General features: G+C 52.6%; 1 protein-coding gene across 6 annotated transcripts; it reads left to right on the top strand.

Annotated features, from left to right (window-relative positions):
- The first annotated feature begins 569 nt into the window (after nucleotides 1-569).
- DNPEP (aspartyl aminopeptidase) lies at nucleotides 570-16529 on the top strand. 6 transcript variants are annotated; one of them, XM_045867938.2, is made up of 15 exons: nucleotides 570-640; nucleotides 1275-1368; nucleotides 1454-1542; nucleotides 1647-1760; nucleotides 2013-2138; nucleotides 2362-2492; nucleotides 2775-2850; nucleotides 2970-3077; nucleotides 3825-3902; nucleotides 4806-4889; nucleotides 5932-6092; nucleotides 6503-6542; nucleotides 6667-6768; nucleotides 10212-10379; nucleotides 10743-10877. In XM_045867938.2, exons 1-15 carry the CDS (start codon nucleotides 635-637, stop codon nucleotides 10791-10793), a joined length of 1428 nt encoding a protein of 475 aa, XP_045723894.1. In that variant the 5' UTR covers nucleotides 570-634; the 3' UTR covers nucleotides 10794-10877. The 6 variants fall into 6 exon arrangements, with proteins under 6 accessions (XP_045723894.1, XP_064443174.1, XP_064443178.1 ...); XM_064587104.1 differs by lacking the exons at nucleotides 10212-10379; nucleotides 10743-10877 and adding an exon at nucleotides 16293-16529; XM_064587108.1 differs by lacking the exons at nucleotides 10212-10379; nucleotides 10743-10877 and adding an exon at nucleotides 9508-10144.
- Nucleotides 16530-21584: the final 5055 nt, after the last annotated feature.

Below are 21584 nucleotides of genomic sequence, written 5' to 3'. Positions count from 1 at the left end.
CTTCTCCCTCTCCCTCTGCCTGCCGTTTCCCCTGCTTATGCTCTCTCTCTGTGTATATCAAATAAATAAAATCTTTAAAAAACAAAACAAAAAAATAAATAAAATGGGGACCATGAAAGTACGAAGTTGATAGAGCAGCTGTGAAGATTAAACAGATAACACGTGAAGCCTTATCATAAAGCTAAAACTCACCGTGAGCGCTCCATGAACACTAGCCCTGTTGCTTTTATTATCACAAGGGTACCTGTGGGGAGAGAGAGCACTCTGTACAGCACTCATCGGACCAGGTGAGCTGGCAGGGGCGAGTTTTAGCTCGTACCCTCCGACCCGGGGCAGGCGTGGGGGCGCGCGGCTCGCGCCTGTCCTAGCACCTCCCGGGCAGCAGAGGGCCCCCGCCGCCGCCGCGGACAGCGAGGGCGGGGCGGGCGGCGCGGCGGGGGCGGGGCGGGCGGAGCGACCTAGCGAGGGGCGGAGCAGACGGCGCGGCGGGGGCGGGACGGGCTGTGCGGCCAAGCGAGGGGCGGAGCAGACGGTGCGGCGGGGGGCGGGGTGGGGCGGGGTGGGGCGGGGCGGGCTTAGGGGGCGGGCCGAGCACGGGGGCAGGGCTAGCGGACGCGGGCCCACGCGTGGGGCCATGCAGGTAGGTGTCCACGGCCCGCCCAGCTCTAACTCCGATCCCAGACCCGGCTCGGAGCCGGCTCAGGCCTAAGCTCAACAGCGCGCTGAGGTGAGGGCTGTGCCTGACCCAAAGCGAAACCGAAAGTCCGGCCTCCGTGACCTGATCTTCCTGGGGTTGGAAAAGGGTGGCCTGCGAAAGACTGGGGGCGTGGGGGGGGGGGTATTCCCCGGCCAATAGGATTTTGGCTCCTTGGTGCAGGCGGGCTCTGAGTTAGGGGCCCTCTTGGGAGCTTGGAGCTCGGAACCCACCGGGATTTCTGGGCTGGGCGGGCACGTGGGGGTGGGATTTAGGGGGCCGGGCTGAAGCTCGAATTAGGGGGCGGGCCGACTTGGACGAGCTGGGCGGGGAGCGCTGCTGGGGTTCTGATACTTTGGCTAGAGGGCTGGAGCTTTCAGCGGAAAGAGGTTTGGCCCGGCATCTGCGTCGGTCGGTGGGAGAAGGGGCGGAAGCAGAGGTCTGAGCCTTGGAGCGATCACTTCGCGGGAATGGGGCTTATGGGAATGGGGGGGGGGGGTTTCCGGGGCCTGGATAATATAGGTCAAGGGTCCCAAATCTCGTAGGAGTCTGAGCAGCCCCCCTACCCCGCCTCCACTAGGTGGCCATGACCGGTAGGGCCCGCAAAGAGGCGGTGCAGGCCGCGGCCCGGGAACTCCTCAAGTTCGTGAACCGGAGCCCCTCTCCTTTCCACGGTAAGTGACCAGGACAGGGGAGGAGGGTGGTGGCCGGTGTGCCTCCTAACCGGCTTCCATCGCTAAGCGAGGGCTTTTTCTACAGCCGTGGCCGAGTGCCGCAGCCGCCTTCTCCAGGCTGGCTTCCATGAACTCAAAGAGACGGAGAGCTGGGATATCAAGCCGGAAAGCAAGGTACGTTGGGTGGGGTGGGGACAGAGAAGCAGGTCCCGAGGCCGGAGCTCAAAGTCCTTTGTGCCAGCCGGCTAGATAATCCAATCAATCTCCCCCCGCCCCAGTACTTCCTGACCAGGAACTCCTCCACGATCATCGCTTTTGCTGTGGGAGGCCAGTATGTTCCTGGCAATGGTTTCAGCCTCATTGGGGCCCACACGGACAGCCCCTGCCTCCGGGTGAGGAACTGGGGCTGCGCTGGGGTAGGGGAGGCATCAGGGGAACCCAGGGCAAAAGGGAAGGGAGAGGTACAGATTGGGGGCTCTATTCCTGCAGCGGGGGGAGACTTGTCGCCCCCTTCCTCCACACTTTGGGCCCTTCTCTGTCAGCGATATTCTTTCTGTGTTCCTTAGGCCTCCGCCCGTCTGTCTCACCTCCAAATCATACCATTCGGCCTTCTCTGACTTCTCATTCCCCATCTTCACACTTAGGTGAAACGACGGTCCCGCCGCAGCCAGGTGGGTTTCCAGCAGGTTGGCGTGGAGACCTATGGTGGTGGGATCTGGAGCACCTGGTTTGACCGGGACCTGACCTTGGCTGGACGTGTCATTGTCAAGGTGGGAACTGGGGTTGGACCTGGGAGGTTCTCACCTTCAGCAGCCTGAAGATTGACTGTGACCTTCCTTCAGGGTACCTGTGGAGAGCCCCCCCCACCCCCAGGGAAGGGGGAGTGGGGCAGTCTGGGTTCGAGTATCATGTTGGTTAGTCTGGGTGAAGTGGGGGTTTTAACCCGCTGTGGTTGGGAGGCGCCCTGGTTTGACCTGGCCCGGTGGGCCACAGTGCCCTACCTCAGGCCGGCTGGAACAGCGGCTGGTGCACGTGGACCGGCCCATTCTCCGCATCCCACACCTGGCCATCCATCTGCAGCGCAATGTCAACGAGAACTTTGGGCCCAACATGGAGATGCACTTGTGAGCCTGGGGCAAGGGCCGTGGTGACTGGGAGGGATGGCTGTGGCACCAGGTGATGGAAGGGGCCCCGGGGGACCTGGGACCCCGCTACCTCATGGTCGCCACAGCCAGGTTCTACTCTCGGGACCCAGTTGTTGATGTCCGAGGGCCCTCATAGCTCTGCCATTTGGGAAGCAAACTGGGAATCGAAGGGCAAGGGCAGTTCCCATTGGGAGATGCCCGAGCTCAGGGGTGCCATGTCCTCCAGCTCGCCCCACACTTCCCTCATGTGTCCCCCCACAGAGTCCCCATTCTTGCCACAGCAGTCCAGGAGGAGCTGGAGAAGGGGACCCCTGAGCCTGGGCCTGTCAATGCTACAGTAAGAGAGTCCCCTGCTCACAGGAAGGGGGGAGGAGAAGGGGAAAGGACTGATTCCCTGAGAAGGGGGAGGAGGGGAAGAGCAGACCTTCTTCCTCCCAGCATGCTTCTGCCCTGCAGGATGACCGGCACCACTCGGTCCTCATGTCCCTTCTCTGCGCCCATCTGGGACTGAGCCCCGAGGATATCTTGGAGATGGAGCTTTGTCTTGCTGACACGCAGCCTGCGGTAGGGAATGGTTGCAGGGACTCATGGGTGGGGATCGCGGGGATCCTGGCCTGCCCAGCGTATCCCCTGAAGCACTCACCACCTCAGCCAGTCCCCCGGTTCCTCTCATCCCTCTTCTTCCCAGTAGACACCATGTCCTCAGCCTCCAGGCCAGTGGTTCTCAAAAGGGCACTTTCGTGCTCCAGGCCTGCCTCCTTGGATGCCTGCGTGGGCCCTGGGAATCAGCCCCTCCACAGATTTCTCCCCTCCTAGGAGTTTCTGCTGCAGGTGGTCGCTGTGTACTTTGAACCCACCCTGGCCCTGCACCCCTGAGGGCAGAAGTCCCGGATACGGCCCCCGTTTTTCTGGAGCCTGCCCTCGAGTCCCTCCGGGTTGCGCACAGCAGGAGATTATGAAATCTTCGGATGTTTGGTCCTCTTTGAATGTGCACTTTCTGGGCTGGTCTCCTCTTCTGTTTATTTCCTTAGCTTTTCTTGTGTCCGTTCAGCTCCCCCCTTTTCCCCGTCCCACAGGAACTGGTAGGAACCGTAGACCTCATCCTCCCATCCCTCAGCTCCTGCCCAGCTCCATTCCCCATTGTCCACTCAGCCCGACCCAGCAGGATCCCAGTGCCCGAAGCTGGGGAACAGGGCGGGCTTGCACACAGAGCCAAGGAGGCTCGCTCAAACCCAGGCCTTTGGGAGCAGGGAGAAGCAGGTGAGTTGGGGCGGAGGGTTGAAGGTTGGGCCCACTGTCCTGTCTTTCTAGGTCCTGGGTGGCGCCTACGAGGAGTTCATCTTTGCCCCTCGGCTGGACAATCTGCACAGCTGTTTCTGTGCCCTGCAGGTGAGCAGCGGGGGTGCCCCCAGGCGGGGCACACCGCCGGGAGAAGCTGTGGTCGGGGGACTGCCTCAAGGCCCAGCAGGTCCTAGGAGGGCCACTGGCCACCTCCTCCGTCTGCTGGCGCTTGGGGGACTGTGGGGGCGGGGCCGGGGCTGAGGTGGGGGAAGGTGGAGAGGCCAGCTCGGGCACCATGGGGTCTCCTCACCTGGCTCCACTGCGTCTCTTTTATATTAGCCTCTGCTTCCCGGAGGGGCCTTCGTGTCTCATGAGGCAGCATCATCCTCCTTCCTCTGCTCCCCCTGCCCTCCAAGCTTACGCCCACCCAGCCTTCTGTCTGTGCCCTTGGCGTCTCCGTGGGGCCAGCTCTCTTCCTTCCAGTCACCTTGGAGTGACCTTCTTTCTACCCTAGTCAGTTCTATTTCTTTCTTTCCTCTTGCTCTCTCTCTTTTCATCCCTCTCTCTCCCACCCCATCCTATTCTCGGAGACAGGCTTTGGGCCTTAATGGAGACCAGGGCCGAACCTGGGACCTGTGTCCCCTTGATGGAGTCCCAGTCGCCTCTGTGGACCTCGATCTTTTCACTGGGGCCTGGTAGTTTATGTGCTCTGTGTGCTGTTTTTGACTTCCCAGGATTCTCCACTCTTCTCCTCCATGTTATTCATCCTCCTGCCTTTCATGGAGGCAGGTAGGGGAGCACACCCAAAGGGTGGTTCTCCCAGCCCAGCTGAAAGGTCTCCCGCAAGCCAGCCAATGCCCTAAGGGACAAAGGCCGGTCAAAGGCCCAGCCCACTTCATCCCGGCCGTGACAACAACAGGCAGCCGGGAGTGTGAACCTGCCAGGTATTGGTGGGCAGGGTTATGGAAGAAGGAGCAGTGAGGAGGATGCTCTTGATCCCCCCCCAAACAGGCTTTGATCGACTCCTGTGCGGCCCCTGCCTCTTTGGCCGCGGAGCCCCACGTGCGCATGATCGCTCTCTATGACAACGAAGAGGTACGTGGAGGGCCCTGTGGAGGGTCTCTTCTGTGGAGGGGGTCCCCTCTGTGAAGCTTCCCGCAGCCAGCTTGTGCCAGGCACCCCCCGTAAACCAGGGCTGTTCTGGAAACCACAGAGCTGGAAGGCCTATGCTCCCTTAGTACTTGGTCGCCCTGGCTCAGCATGTATCAGTTTCTAGAGGTGTGACCATACCTCCCGTGTGCCACATGGTGAGCTCCTCGAGGACAGGGACTCTGCCCTTCATCCTGTAGCCCCAGGGCTCAGCGCATGGTGGGGCCTCGCTCTGCGCACTCCCGTGAGGTGCGCTCTTAGACACCGTCACAGAGCCTGAGCAGATGGGTCCTTCTCTCTCCTGGAACTGTACGGGTCAGAGTGAGCAGCTGAGGACAGGTCTCTGCTGTCCTGAGCACTTGGCTGCCATCTCAGGATGCAGGCCGCCCGGCTGTTCCCGCTCCTGCCATCATGTCTATACTGAGTGAGGAGGACGGGAGGAAGGGGCAGAGGGAGAGTGCACGCCCATCCTTTTAAGGCGCAACCCGAAGGGGGCGTTCCTCACTGCCGTGTTCCATGGAACTCCGTCGGCATGGCCACATTAGCTGCAAGGGAAAGCTGGGAGTATCCTCTCTAACTGGGTGGTCCTGTGCTTAGCTGCAATTTGGGTGTTTTCCTGTGCAGCATAGCGTGGATAGTTCGCAGTCTCTGTTACGTGCATAAAAGACGATTGGCCAGTGTGGTGGGGCACCTGTGCGAAGCCCCAGATGTGAGGGTTGGGGGAGGAAGAGGGGAGGAAGGTGCAGGAGGCCCACAGAAAGTGCTCTTCCTGCCCCAGAGATGACATAGGACTAGTTCGGCCCCAGCCCACCCTCAGGTTTTCAGGGGCACAGCGTTGGGGAAGTGGCTGACAACACCCCACATTCCTCATCCACTGAGTCAGCAGAGTCCTGGGCACCAGTGGTGGTCCTGGGTGTGGGGCCCCTCTCCCCGGCTTCCGGCTCTGGCCCCTGAGCCCAGACCCCAGAGCAGTGTCTGCTGTCACCAGGTGGGCTCTGAGAGCGCCCAGGGGGCACAGTCATTGCTGACAGAGCTGGTGCTGCGCCGACTCTCAGCCTCACTCCAGCACCTGACGGCCTTCGAGGAAGCCATCCCCAAGTCCTACATGATCAGCGCAGACATGGCGCACGCCGTGCACCCCAACTACCTGTGAGTCTGCCGGGCCAGGCGTGCAGTCCTCACAGCTGGAGACCCGAGTGGAACCTGCCTTCAGGCTCAGCCCCAGCCCCAGGGCCCCAGCTTCTCCCCCCTTCCCCTTCCTCCTCACACTGGCCGGAAGGTCAGTGGTGGCTTCCTTTTGACTGCGCCAAGACGCAAATGGGTCAAAGTCATGTAATGCCCAACCCGGGTATGTTGAATAGACTCTCTCTACAGCCTTCTTTCCACCCACTGCTAGAGGATGCCTGGGACACTGTTCGGCATGCCCCTCAGGTCCTACCGCGCTGGGTGGGAAAGAATGCTGTGGTGCATTAGTGATGTTTCCAGGGCATAGCTAGAGGTGGGTGTTGGGAGACCCACCTCCTGTTTGCCATCCACAGCCGTGACTCCATCTCTTACAGGGACAAGCATGAGGAGAACCACCGGCCCTTGTTCCACAAGGTGAGATGCACCTGTTTCTCCTTAGGGACTTGAAGGCCTGGCTGGTTCTGGGCCCCGTCTCCTTCCCTGTGGGCCCATCACCCGCGAGTGCCTCACCCTCGCTTCCTGGTTTCCCTCTCCCCAGGGCCCTGTGATTAAGGTGAACAGCAAGCAACGCTATGCCTCGAATGCGGTTTCAGAGGCCCTGATCCGAGAGGTGGCCAATAAGGTCGGGGTGCCCCTGCAGGTGAGGCTGGGCCCTGCCTGGGAAGACGGGATAGAGGGAGTGGGACTGGGGGGGCATAAACAGATGATGCGTCCCCAGTGAAGTGGGGGGGTGCACACCTGGGAGCCAACCTTTGGTGGCTGGGCCTCCAGTAGAGCGAGAAGAATGGGTTTTGGATCTGGGCAGAGCTGGAGTCAGTGCTGGGTGTGCTGTGGGCTAGCCCCGTGACTGTGGACGAGGTGCTCCGTTTCTCTGGGTCAGTTTCCACACCTGTTAAATGGGGCTGATGATGAGGCCTCTCCTGCTGGATTTCTGTGAGACATGAAGATACGGTGTGCTTGTGACACGTGGGTTTAGTCCTGCTTTTTTTCCCATCCAGCTCCCTGTGTTTCTCTTCCACACCCTGGGCTCCTCCATAAGTGAAGTTCAGGGCTGGGGAAACTTGAACTGCCACCTGCTCATTTTCATTCTTGCCGTGGCAATGGCCCATGTCGTCAGAAATAGGTGGAGGTAGAGCTATAAGGGACTGGGGCCCAGGAAGTCCAGTGACACACAGCAAGCAGGTCCTGGTGGGTCAGGACCAGGTGCTGGCATCCTGCCTCCCAGTTCAGGGCGCTCTCTGCCAAATGGAGCCCCCCCTTGCCCCACGTAGACCTGAATGTTCCCTTCTCGGGGAGACCTCTCTGAGGAAGTGACCCTTGGAGCTGAGACTTTAGAAAGAGGCAGCTGTGGGTGAGTCTGCAGGGAGAGCATCCCCACAGAGGGAATGAGTGCAAAGGCCCCAAGGGGCACAGGAGTGCACTCGGCCTGTCAGGAAGGGACAAAGCCAGAGTGGTAGAGGCGGGGTGAGAAGCGGGGAGAGAAGCCTACCCAGGCCAGTCATGCAGGGCCTCCTAGGCCATGGAAGGGGGTCTGCATGTTTTTCTAAGGCAATGAGAAGACATTGGGGGAATTTTCTTTAATTAAACTCACAGCAGAAGCAGGACATGTGTACTTTAAAAAAAAACCAGGAAACACAAATAGAAATAAGAAAACATGAACCCACAGAGATTTGTGTATATGCTTTCAGATTTTTTCCTATGCATATACTTAACACATATTTTATAAAAAGTGGAATCATTTTGAATGTATTGTTTGCTTCCTCTTCACTCTGTGTTCTCTACATTTTCATTTCGGTACACTTCTGTTTCAGTAAATTTGTACCTAATCCTAATGCACAGATTTTTTTTTTTTTTTTTTTAAGTGAGCTCTATGCCCAGCGTGGGGCTTGAACTCACAACCCCGAGATCAAGAGTCACATGTTCTACCGACTGAGCCAGCCAGGTGCTCCCAGATCATTTTCAGTTTTCCCTAATTATCCCCAAAATATTCTTTACAGATTCTTGTCCCACCTGAGTATCTAGTTCAGGACCACATGTTACATCTCGTTCATATGTTGCTTAAATATCTCATAGTGTAGTGCAGCCCTCACCACCCCCTTTTAAAATAACGTTGATTTGGGGCGCCTGGGTGGCGCAGTCTGTTAAGCATCAGACTCTTGGTTTTGGCTCAGGTCGTGATCTCAGGGTTGTGAGATCGAGCCCCGAGTCGGGCTCTGCCCTCAGCGCAGAGTCTGCTTGGGATTCTCTCTCCCTCTTCCTCTGCCCCTCCCGTTCGTGTGCTCGCTCGCTCTTTCTCTCTCTAAATAAATAGATAAATCTTCAAAAAAAGTAAAATAAAATAACATTGACTTGTTGAAGAAATGAGGCTCATCATCCCACATGATGTCTCACTTTCTCGGTTTGTCTGGTTGCTTCTTTGTGGTGGTGCTTAGCTGGTGCCTCTAGGCCCTGTATTTCCTGTAAATTGGAATTCATGCCCAAAGGCTTGATAGATTCAAGTTAGACATTTTTGGCCAGAAGACATCATGACTGGTGTGTCCTTCATGTTGCATCATACATGTATTATCTGGGTGATCCGCCCCTAGTGATGATAAGATTGAGCACCTGATTGGGGTGCCCTCAAACCCTCCATCATATGGGGGCTTTTCTCCTCTGGCTGGACGGTAACTGTGTCAGTGATGAGTTCTCTATCAACCAGACACCTAATGGTTTTGACACCCATTGACAGTCCTTGCAAAATCAGTAATTCCATCCCTCCAATTCATCCCTCTACGAGTCATCCCTTCAGATATTAGCTGCTATTCTTGAGAAGCGGAACTTTCTCCCCATCAACTAGGGCTATTTGGTTATCATGAAATATGGTTTCTGCTGGAAAGACCAGATAAATGCCCATTCTTTCCCTTTAATAACCAGTTTTCAAGGTGACGTATGTTAATAGCCACTTCAAGAGGTGACACATAGGGGTTTTTTTCTTTTCCTTTTTCTGACATTAAATCAGATTTTCATTGGTTCAGTGTAGATCCAATGCACTGTAGTAATTTTATTTTATTTTTTAAAGATTTTATTTATTAGAGAGAGAGCGCGCAGGGGGAGGGAAAGCGAATCTCAAGGAAACTCCCCACTGAGCACAGAGCCTGACACGGGGCTCGATCCCACGACCCTGAGATCATGACCCAAGCCGAAATCAAGAGTCAGATGCTTAACCGACTGAGCCACCCAGGCGCCCCTGTAGTCACTTTATTTCATCGTCAGATAGTCATAACTGACCAGTGGGAGTCTTGCCTTTAGACACGCGTCCTTTGACAGGACTTTTCAAAAGTTTTCTTACTTTCTGTACAACAAGAAATTGCAGGCTCATCTCATTCATTTCTCTCCCTAGACATGGCAGCTTTGGAAGGATGGTGATTTTGGAGACTGTGGTCTGACAACCTGAGTGTCTGTTTTTATCATGGGGGACAGTGCTTTGGGGTCACTTCTGTTGACGTAGCTAGAAAAAAATATCTATGTTTTGAAAACCATGAGTTAATACTATAATTCTTATTCAAAAAAAATAATAGTTATTACTTAATCTGATTTTATAATTCTGTTTTCCCTCACACTGAAAATCTCAACATTGTACATCATATTATGACTTTCTTATTTATTTTTTTACCAGAATATAAAGGAAATGGTTTCGGAATGCCAATAGCAATATTTCTAAAAACACTAAAACTGCTGAATGATTGTTCTTTGTGTGTGTATGGGGGCGGGGAGAGAGTGTATGTTAAGCAAGCGGTTGATATAAACGACACATTTTTTTTTTTTAATTCCCTTGCCTGCTATGGATTCTTAATGGAAGGCAAGATGGTGGTAGCCAGAATGAGGGTGGCAGTAGTTCAGACGGAGAAAATGGGACCAATGCAGAATATACTGTTCTCTGGGCCTGCCATTTAATGTGGGCTTCCTGTTTTCATTCTGGTCACATCCACTCCCTGAGGGGGCAGAAGCGGGCCCCTGTCAGCCCTGCAGTTCTTAGGCGCCTTCCTCTTTGGGCTTAATGAGCAGACACTGCATGCCGTTCCGAGCCTCTCCACCCTTCCCTAGGATCTCATGGTCCGGAATGACTCTCCCTGTGGAACCACCATCGGACCTATCTTGGCTTCTCGGCTGGGGCTGCGGGTTCTAGATTTAGGCAGCCCCCAACTGGCCATGCACTCCATCCGGGAGACCGCCTGCACCTCAGGAGTACTCCAGACCCTCACCCTCTTCAAGGTGACTCCTACCTGACCCATCCTCGCGGCAGCCGGGCTCGTTCCTCCTCCAGTGCCCGGATGGGTTGCTGGGGCAACATCGTTGCTAGGTGGCCGGCTTGGGTGATGGGAGCTGGCTGTCTTGGGACTACCATGTAGGAGAGGAAAGGTCCCCATTCTTCTCCAGGCCCAGGGGCCCTGATCAGCCCCCAGAGGATAATGAGAGGATGGAGAGGGGGCGGGAGATGACAAGACTGGGAAAGTTGTCAAGTGTGGGTGAGCACCGTGCCTCTCTGGCTCGGCCCTGTGTTGGCGGGAGGTGTGCCGCAGGGCACCCCCAGCTGGCCTCCACTGATTCCAGATCCCGTGTTGCTTTCCATTTTAGGGCTTCTTTGAGCTGTTCCCTTCTCTGAGCCGTAACCTCTTAGTGGATTGAGGCCTCTTGGAAAGACTTCTCTTGCACTTGAGAAGTGGTCAGTTGAGCTGAAGCTGGATTATTAAAGTGGATTTCTCACTCAGACTCATTCTGTTGTACTTGTTTGGGAACCGCAAGGGTGGGAGTTGAACCTAGCTTTGACCTCTGAAACCAGAACAGAGTGGGTAGGGAGGAGGCAGGTAGAGGGGGCCGCAGCTCCTGGGAGCTGATGGAGGCCTGATCCCGAATCTCTTTTCCTCGAGGCCATGCCTGAAGTCGGTGACAGGTAGGTGGGTCCACAATTGGAAGGTCCCTTCTCCCATCCCTAGTCCTCTTTTCTGGGAAGTGGCCTCGATGCACTTGCATTACCAGAAGAGTCCAGGAGCCCTTCTCAGTGCCGTGAGGTCTCCACACCCAGCACGAGGCCCCCAGAGCCCGCGCATTCCTCTCCCTGCCCCACTCAGTCTCGTTAACTTTTATAAGCAGTCTCTTATTATTCAGTGTTTTTTCCCTCTGGTTAATAATTTCCACCCCATCATTTCTCCCTTCTCCTTTCTTTTTTCTTCCTTCCTTTCTTCCTCTCCCTCCTCCTCCATTCCCTCCTCTTCCTGCTCTTCTTGTGTTTGTTCATCCCCCTTCTTTGCCTTACAGTTTGCCTAATTTGTGGCTTCCCCCGAGAGCACCAGCAGTCTTACCTGTTAGTGCTAAGTGTGCTGGTGACAGACGCTGCCATGGGACACCAGAGGGTGACAAGGCTCTGGCTGGCTGAGGCTGGCCTTCAAAGGCACGCTGCTTTGGAACCGAGCGCCCCCTAGTGTTGATGTCCTAGGATTCCCGCAGAGCAGAGACCAGGTGGGGCCGCATCTGATCACCTAAGTCCGGAGGGTTTTCTCAGTATGCCGTAAGCATGAGATAGGAGTATTTTTATTTCCTTCCTTGTCCTTTGGTTGAACTGGGTGATTTTTGGAGGACGTATGGTGATATCTGGACTCAGGCAGCCACTGCCATCCCATGGGGACTGCTGGTGCTGTTTGTAATAGTAAAGTGTGGGCGGTGTTGGTAGAAGACATGGCTAGTAACCCACCCCCGTCCCTCACTTTGATCACTTGGGTGGACTTGGCCCAACTTCCACCTGCCAATAGTAGCATTTCTTTGCCTGGGGGACATGCGTTTGCTGCGTGTCTAGTTTCCCACTGGAGGCATTTGGAAGTGCTAGGAAACATGCTCCCCACCCCAGAGACTCCAACCAGAGACTGTCAAGACTCTAAGAAAACTCCAGCTCCCTCACATCTGGGAGATTACTCTGACATGGGTAGTTGACACTGGCCCCCTGACCCTAGCAGAATTAAGCCCGGTAACAGGCCCCTTCACTGCCCGCCCTCCCTTCCTTGTCTCGCATCCCCACGCCCCTACCGGCGTTTCCCTCCACCTCCCAAATAAACTCCTTGCACTTGGATCCTTGTCTCAGGTCTGCTGCTGGGGAGCCTAACCTAAGCTAGTGTTCCTTTGAGAGTGGGAATAAGACAAGGATGCCTGGTTTTCTATTTCCAGTCAACATCGTACTGTTGGTCCCCAGCTTGGGGATAAGGTGAGACAGGATAAAAGGAACACTGAAAGGGGAGGAGTAAACTTCCTTTTGATATGATTTGTTACATAGAAAATCTGAAGGCTATATTACTTGAATTAATATCAAGATAGCTGGCTGAAAAACCAATATACCAAAATTAATTCTATTTCTTTAGGCCAGCAATGAATAATAGCTAGAAAATGAAATTTTTAAAAGGACAACTTCCACAAAGCATAATAATCAAGTACCTATGAATAAGCATTAAAAGATTTCTATAGAAAAAATATATGAAAGGAGATCCAAATAATTTGGAAGATAGGTGTTATTTGTGGATGTGAAAATCAATATTGTAAAAATACTGGTTATCCTCCAAATTGATAAATAGATTCATTGCCATCCTAATAATGTAATGGGTTTGCTCTTTTCTGCTTATAAATAGTGGAAGTTGACACGTGGATTCTCTAGTATATATGGAAATAGCTAAAACAATTTGAAGAAGACAATCGCCTTACCAGTTATCAAAGCTTATTACAAAACTGATTAAGACAGTATATGAATTGGTTCAAGGGTTGACTGACCAGTGACAAGTGAATATCTGATACTTGATTTGTGATGAGAGTGGCAACTCAGATGATCTTTTCAGTAAATTGTGCTATGAAAATTGAATATCCATATGGAAAAGTTAAGTTGGAACCCTCCCTCCCACAATATGCAAAATCAGTTGCAAATGGATTTTAGATCTAAATATAGATGGCAAAATAATAAAGCTTTTAGAAAATATTAAAGGAGAGTATCTTTATGATCTTGGTTAGGGGAAGATTTAAATAGGATACAAAGAACACTACGCATAGAGGAAAAAATTGACATATTTGACCTCATTGAAATTAAGACATCATTAAGAGGATTAGAAGGCTTATTTGCAACACATGTAATTGACATAGGGCTCATATTCAGAGTACATAAGACCTACAATCAGTAAGAAAAGTCAGATATCTAAAAGAATGGGCAAAATACTTAAATGGGCACTCCATAATAAAAAGCCATTAAATATATGAAAACTTCTTGCTCTACTTCATTAGTCATCTTAGAAATATTGGGTTGAATCGTGGAATTGTTTATGTTTGACCATTTTGACCTACAAAATGGCAATTTCATAGGGTTTAATCTAATATAAATTAAAACCATGATATGTCCCCACTGTACACCCATTACGATACGTGAAATTTTTAAAATCTGACAATACCAAGTGTTGGTAAGGATGTGGAACAACAGTAACTCTCATACAATGTCCGTGAGAATGTGAAGTGCCAACAGTTGAGGACATCAGTTCAGCATTAGCCTCATCGACACAGCTACTCTACTCCCTTAGACCTCCTCAGTAAAAGTGAGGTAAGGAAACGGAAGGACTCCATAAACCGCTTTTTGCTCCTTTTCCTGCTTCTCTTCTTGCTAAGACTGTACACCCACTTTGCACATGCCACATAAGGCAAACAGCATATATCCTCCCTGTAAGGGACAAAGAGTTAATGATCTCTTTAGAATAGCTAACATCTAAGGAAGGGCCAGATGAGAATGACCGGACGAAGCCCTCCTATGCGTATTCCAGACAACCCATGCTAGACATCTCAACGCCAAGCCCGCTTGGCTCCAAGGAATAATACCTGGGTCCTTGTCTTTTTTCTAACTGGTTTCTGGATGCTTGAGAGGACACGTACACTGGGCCACAATCCTCAGTAAACACCCCAGATACCAAGCAAAGATGAGAATCTCTCTTCCTTTCCTTTCTGAGTCACTCAGACACTGCCTCTGTACCTGCACTCTCTCTCTACCTTCAACAAACTCTGTTTTCATCTCCTGCTGGCTTGCATTTGATTTCTATCTTGCATGCAGCCAGAAACCCTCTTGGCTGGTCCTGTGGGACCCTTCCTGGGTCCCTGGCCCCCGCCTGCTGACATCAAAAGCATTTGCATGTGCACCAAGTATATTCATAGCAACTGTTCCTAAGATTCCCAAACTGGAAACAACCCAAGGGTCCATACACAATACAGTAGATACTGGGAGAGATCCCAGTTTTGTGGGGGCTGAAACATACAATTTGGGGACCCTCTTTAAGTAAAAGAATACAAAATTACAAATAAAAATTTAGTATGAAAGCAAATATAAGAATGAGGACATTTAAGGAAGAATTATATGCAAAAGCCACATGATCATCTCAATAGATGCAGAGAAAGCATTGGACAAATCCACCATCCTTTCATGATAAAAAAACAACAAACATTTAACACCCAGAAATAGAAGGGTACTTCCTTAATCTGATAAAGGGTATCCATGAAAAACCCACAGATAAACATCACACTCAGTGATGAAAGAATGAAGGCTATTGCCCTAAGGATCAGAAACAAAGACAACAATGTCTGTTCTCACCAATTTTAGTCAACATTAGACTGGAGCTTCTATCCAGGGCAATCAGGCAAGAAAAAGGTGTAGCTAGAATGAAAAATATAACAAATTACTTTTACAAATCATATAAAAATATTTGATCATGTGAACACATTGCTAGGGCTCCTCCCAGAGCCTTGGAAGGGATCTGTGAAGATGAGGACCCCCAAAACTGGAGGTTCCTCAGCCTCTGAATCGTAGTGTAAAGTTATCACACAATGGAAGACTATAAAGCAATGAAAATGAACACGGGTACTGTTTCATCCAATGATACGGGTAAGTCTTTAAAGTATAATATTGGGGGGGGCGCCTGAATGGCTCAGTTGGTTAAACATTTGACCTTGGCTCAGGTCATGATCCCGGGGTCCTGGGATTGAGCCCCGTGTTGAGGTCCCCGTTCAGTGGGGAGTCTGCTTCTCCGTCTTCCTCTGCCCTTCCCCCCACTCATGCACACGAGTGCTTTCTCTCAAATAAAATAAAATAAACAAAATATAATTTTGGGATGCCTGGCTGGCTCAGCCAGTAGAGTATATGACTCTTGATCTCGGAGTCATGAGTTTGAGCCCCACAGTGGGCATAGAGATTACTTTAAAAAAATCAAATATATGGCGCCTGGGTGGCTCAGTTGGTTAAGCATCTGCCTTTGGCTCAGGTCATGATCCCAGGGTCTTGGGATCAAGCCCCATGTTGGGGGAGGGGGGTCCCTGCTCAGCAGGGAGTCTGCTTGTCCCTTTCCCTCTGCCCCTTCCCCTGCTCATGCTCACTCCCTCTCAAATAAATAAATAAAATCTTTTAAAAAATACAATATGTTGAAGAAAAAGCAGTCAGCACAAAATAATACATATTGTAATTTAGTGAGTTGAATAGTGTCTCCCCAAAATTGCTGTCTCCCTGGAACCAAATTGGAATGTGTCCCAATTTGGAAATTGGGTCTTGCAGATGTAATTGGTTAAAGTTCTCGAGAAGAAACCCACCTGGGTTAGGTGGGCTCTAAATCCATTGATTAGTGTCTTTAAAAGAGAAAGGAGAGGGAGATATGGACACACAGAGTCATAGCAGAGATGCTGTCACAGGCCAAGGAGTGCCAGGAGTCCCCAGAAGCTGGCAGAGGCAAACAAGGATACTCCGTTGAGCCTTTGGAGGGAGCATTCCTCTGGCAACACCTTGATTTTGGACTTCTGGGCCCAGAAGTGTGAGAGAGTACATTTTTGTTGTAGAGGGCAAAATGGAGTCCCTCACGTCAAGCAGGTGCCGGCGTCAAACAATGACACAAGCAGATAAGGTATTGATACCAGGACCTATCTCTGGGACCGGCATCAGCCGACACCCCAGAACTGATAATGAGCGGAACCAGAACAGGTCTGCAGAGACCCCAAACCAATGAAATCCCTTTAAAAAGGGGAGCATTTTGGCAGCAACCTGGCAGCAGACTCTTCAGACCTGACCCCTCTATGTCTGACCACTTAAAAAATGCAATGGCCACTGAAGCCTCTGCCCAATCGATCTCTGAACAGAACCGAGATCCTTCTCTGCTTGCACATCAGAAGCAGTCAGTGCCGAGAACGGACCCGGACCAGACAGGACCAACGCCTTATCTCAACAGTGCGCCCCACAGACTGACTTCGCGTTTGGTTCGTTCACTTCCTGCACCCCCTCTGTTATCTTGTTTGTTGTGTGGTTTGTCTTCTACCTTGCTCTGTGCATTGTGTAAGAAGCCGAGTTTAATCACATGGTGAGATGTCACCAAGTTTGGAATCCTGAATCCGCTTTATAATTGCAATTTAACTTTGCTTTATGACTGAATAAAGCTGACATTGTGGAAAGACACAACGCGTGGGTGCGCCTTCCTAGTGAGCTCATGACATTTGTTTGAAGTCACCAAGCTTGGAATTTGTTGCAGGAGCCCTAGGAAGCTAGCCCACCATGTAATTACATTTCTAAACACCACTCTTCAGAAATGTGTGCTTAAGTAACACAACACACATCCATTGTTGCACAAGGACAAAGATAAGGAAGGGAGTTATGCTCCCAAAGTCAAGAGAGTGATTAACTTTGGGGGGGAGAAGGAGAGATGTAACCTGGCAAGAACAAGGAGGTGTTTCTGCGCGTATTGGCAGCATTCGGTCTCCTGGAGAGCACGACATGGCTGTTCACACTCTAATAATCTGTTGAGCTGCACCCTTATGTCTTTAAATAAACTTTAGTTTATTTGTATCACTTTTCACAACCATCAGGTAAAAATACTCATAAAAGAGGGGGTTGGAAATGAGGCGCAGCTGGGTGGCTCAGTCAGTTAAGTGTCCGACTCTTGATCTCAGCTCAAGTCTTGATCTCAGGATTGTAAGTTTAAGCCCTGTGTTGGGCCCTACGCTGGGCATGGAGCCTACTTAAAACGGGAGCGGGGGGGACCATAAAATCCTTCAAACACAAAAGTTGGCATTAGACACATTCTAAATTGAAAGAGGAGAGGAGTTCCTCTAAGATGATTGGGTTATTAGATGTAAAGATATGCCCCCTTCTTGCCCAATACACCCGTGAAGCTCAGGATAGGCCCTGGGGAGAGAGTAGATGAGAGGGTCAGTGGGGGTCTCCTGGAAAATCCCCTTCCCTTGGCCAGGCTACCTTTGCTTCCCCAGGGGGTGCCGCTCTCCACTGAACTCAGCTGCCAGGGACTGGAGACCACGCTTCCTTTGCTCCCTTGTACACAGCCTCTTTTCCAGATTTCCACCAGGGATGATCACATCCTCGAGGGGAGACCCTGTTCCCTCACAAAGGGTCTTACAGACCTCAACACAATGATATTATCTCCTTCCCTGGATATCCACAAGGAGGCACGTTAATGGAGGCCCATGCCTTGCTCATTGCACCCCCTCCCCACCCCTCCCAAATAACCCGCAGACAAGAAGCTCCTGCGGAGCCTCCAAGGCTGAGTCCGGCTTCGGTGAGGCTGCCTCAGGGCTCCCCCTCTCCCCATCAGGGTGAGCAGCCTCTGTGCTCTGGGACTAGCTGGGGTCTCTCCCATCTTCCCGATGAGCTGTGAAGCAGGACTCCTGAGTTCTGCTCCTGATACTCCTGCAGACCAGGCCTGCCCTTCTGGGTTTCAAGGTCTCTCACCCACCGTGGGGCTTGGACTGTGGTCGGAGAATCCCAGGGAGGCTGAAGCTGAGGTGGAGCAGAATTCCACTCCCACCAGGTCTGTATAGCATGTGTTGTTCTCACATCCAACATTGCCATTCCATTCTCATGGCTCCCTCACGGGATGCCCATCTAACGGATGAGAACATTGAGGCAGAGACGTTTCCTACCTGTCTCTGGACCCAGAGCGCCTTTTATTTATTCAACAACTAGGTACTGAGCATCTACTCTGAGATCGGTCTGGAGCTAGACACTGACTTGCCCCCTCGCTCTCGCAACTACACTCCAGTGAAGAGGCAGAAATGAACAAGTCATTATGAATAGCGGTGTGTGTTGTGGAGGAGAAGAGGGGTAGAAGTGAGGTGGTAATGATGCGAAGGGAGAAGAAACACACCTCTGAGAGGGTGGTATTGATGCCGAAACAAAGGGACAACAGTGAGAGCGGGGAGAGGAGGAAAGAGTTTGCAAGAGCTCAGGGGTTCACGAATGCAGAGGAAGCCAGTGTGGCTGGAGCGCGGGGAGAGAGAGAGAGAAGGCAAAGACCGGAGAGGGAGGGGAGGCTAGGTCATGCTGCGCCTTACAGGCATGGGGGGGACAGTGTCAGCGATTAGTCTGAAGTGTAAAGGAAAGCCGTGGAAGAGGAGTAAGCAGTGGAGAAACATGCTTCAATTCCTATTTTAGAAAGCTCCTCCTGGTGCTTATAAAAGAGATTGTTGGGAGGCGAGTGGAACAACACGAATTCTAGGCTCCTGGGACACACCTCAATCTATCAGTTACTCCAGGCAACCAGACAAGAGGCAATCTCAGTAGCAGGTAAGAGATGATGGTGGTTTGAACCAGGGCGGTGGTATGGGGTTTGGAAAAGATAAAGCTTATCAAGGCCTGGGGGGTGGGGGTGGGGCAATGATAGAAAGGCGGGACAGTCATGGCCAATGTTAACTGAGCACTTACTATGTGCCAGTCCGGTCTACTTCTAAATGTTTCACAGAGTATTCAACTAATTAATCCTCCTAGGAACACTGTGAGCTAGATACTATTATCATCCTCATCTTAGAGGTGAACTGGGGCCCAGAGAAGTTAAAGTGCTGCCTGCAGGTGCTTGGGTTTGATCGCAGACAATCTTACCTAGCACCCTGTCTGAAGGAGTACCCAAATAGGGGATCCTACTTCTCAAGAACTATGCCCAGACGCTGTTTACAGATTTTCATTTACACATGATAGCCACCTCCCCCGCCGCCCCCCCCCATCTTTAATCCTTGGAGATAAGGAGGTGGAGGCAATGCTCCTGACACCCTCCTCCGGACACCCTCCTGTGTGATAGGGGTGTCCGGAGGGGGTTCTAGAGCGAGGCTCAACTATAGTCAGGAGCAGGCCGCTTTTAAAAGCAGGACTCTGACGCCAAGACCCGGAAGAGCCCGGATTGGGGGCCTTGTAACCAGCCGCCGCAGTTGGCCCAGCTGCCGGAGGGGGGCGCTCGCAGCCGCTGCTGGGGTCTGGCCTAGGCCGCCGGCTGGAGCAGACGCTCCGACGCGACCATGCATGCAGCAGCGGGCGCGGCGGGCGCGGGGGGCCCGGGGACCTGTGGGGATGCGTCTGATTCTTTGCTTCGTGCTGTTGAGTAGCTGCCCGGGGGGCTGGGACGCCGTTAGTCCCCACGGTCAGGAGGAAAGCTGGGGGAAGGGCCGGGAAACGGGGGCTGCGGGAGTGGCGGGTGCACGAAGCTCGGGGAACTGTGTTGGGTGGGGAAAGTCGGAAGGCATCTTGCAGGCGGGGGGTGGCGGGGGGCGTTAAAAATCGGAAGGTGGAGGTAGGACGGAGGAGAAGCGAGCCCCAGGGGAGACTGAGGGTTCAGCAGGAGGAATGGAGAGGACCCCGGGTGGGCCAGGGGACACAGATCCGGGCCACGAGGCCACGGGAGAAACAAGCACGCGCTGAGGGCCAGGGTGGAGGTGCCTGGAGGTGAGGGGTAGGCAGAAGGAGCGGGGCGCTCAGGCATCCGGTCCCGACGACCTCGAGGAGATGACTGGGCCCAGCCAGGCGCCTGGGCTTACTTACCCTCCAGCCTGGGGACGCAGGTTTGGGCAGCTGTGGGAGGACGCCTGGCCTTCCCTGCACTCTTGTTCCTCACCCTCCACTTGTCCTCCACGGGTCCTTGAACTTGGAGACCAGTGCGGAGGACTCCATGCAGGGCCCGCGCTCTGCGGAGGGCTGGGTGGGCGGCGAAGGGGTGGTAGGCCCTGTGCGGATGCCTGAACCCTTTGGCCTTCTGGATTCTGCCCCACCCACCCCGTCTACCTGGACTGAGGAGGATCTGTATGGTAGAAGGGTTATTCCCCACATCGTGCAGCTGGGTATACTGTGGCTTCCAGGATGAGATCCTGGGCTGCCAGCCCTAATAGTCTGAACCCAGGTTCCAGGTTTATTCTTCCAAAGATTCCAGAACTCTTTTCAGCTCTTCACCCAGGAAGCAGCTGAACTTCTTCCCCCATCCCCAGCCTGTCCGCCTGTCTGTCCATTTCAATTTTTGTAGCCCTCTGAGGCTCTGCTCACCTGTCCATCTACAGGCTGTCTCTTGGCCCGAAGACTCTGCTCTTACCTGGAAGTCTGTGCCAAGGGTGAGTGAGACCCAGAGGATAAAGAGCAAAGGGCGGAGATGAAGGGAGAGCTGATAACCCGGGAAGGGGGAGGGATCTGAGAGTGATGGTGGAGAGGGTGCTGCTTCTCTGCAACCCTGACCTCCTGAAGGCTTTTGGCCAATGTCCCTGCTAATGCCATTCTGTGCCCTTAGAGGGACAGGGCCAGGTGGGAATGCAACCGTCCAGGTCCTGGCAAGAAGTCATCAGCCTGGCCTTCCGATACTGGCAAGGTATGCTCCAGCGGCTGGTGCCTCAAGGTGAAAGCAGAAGAGCTGAAAGAGAGAGACCAGGTTGTCAGGTGTAAAGGTGGGGGAGGGATCCCCGGCTTGACATAAAAAGCACCTTCCACAAATTTCTCTGCCTGGAACTTTCTCATCATACTCACCTTTGGAGCCTCACCTGCCCAGATCCTGAGCTAGACAGGGTTGGTGGTCTCCCAGGCTTCGTGGGGAAGCTGTTCTCGCTCGCCTTCTTTAGAGGAGCATGGTAGAGGCGATTAGAAGTCCCTGGAAGAGGTTGGCATCCATCTCCTTGGGACTAGCCCCGTACCCCTCCCCACTGTGCTATTCAAGTGCTCAGAGTCAGGGATCATGGGGTCTCCAGTCAGACCCTCCCTCTCCCCCCCCCCCCCCCCCCGCCATACACACATAGTCCAGATTCTGAACTGGGTTGAGTAGGCAGCTCAGAGTTTATGGCAAATAGAAGCATGACAGATGGAGCTGGAGAGTGGGAGGGGATTCCTTGGGGGGCATCTGACCCTTCTTGAAAGCAGGGTTTCATGGTTGTAAGGGGTTCAGAAGGGAGATCTGCTTGGAGTTCAAATGACTGCTACTGATGATCATGGTGTCTAATGTGCCAGTAATGCCTTAGAGCTTTAAAAACATTGTGTACATCCTCAGCTTCATTCAGTTCTCCTAACAGCACTGTTGTTAAATTCACATTTGACCACTTACAGCGCACCAAGCACGGTGCTAAGAAACTTACATGGATTATCTCCTGTAATTCTCTCAACAATGGTTCATCATTTCATGGATG

The sequence above is a fragment of the Mirounga angustirostris genome, unplaced genomic scaffold, assembly GCF_029215605.1.
Source record: "Mirounga angustirostris isolate CCGP_5_RB_7025 unplaced genomic scaffold, mMirAng1.0.hap1 SCAF_3, whole genome shotgun sequence".
In the NCBI taxonomy this organism is placed as follows: Eukaryota; Metazoa; Chordata; class Mammalia; order Carnivora; family Phocidae; genus Mirounga; species Mirounga angustirostris.
The sequence above is the reverse complement of the archived record's forward strand: the minus strand, read 5'-3'. Positions and strand labels throughout refer to the sequence as shown.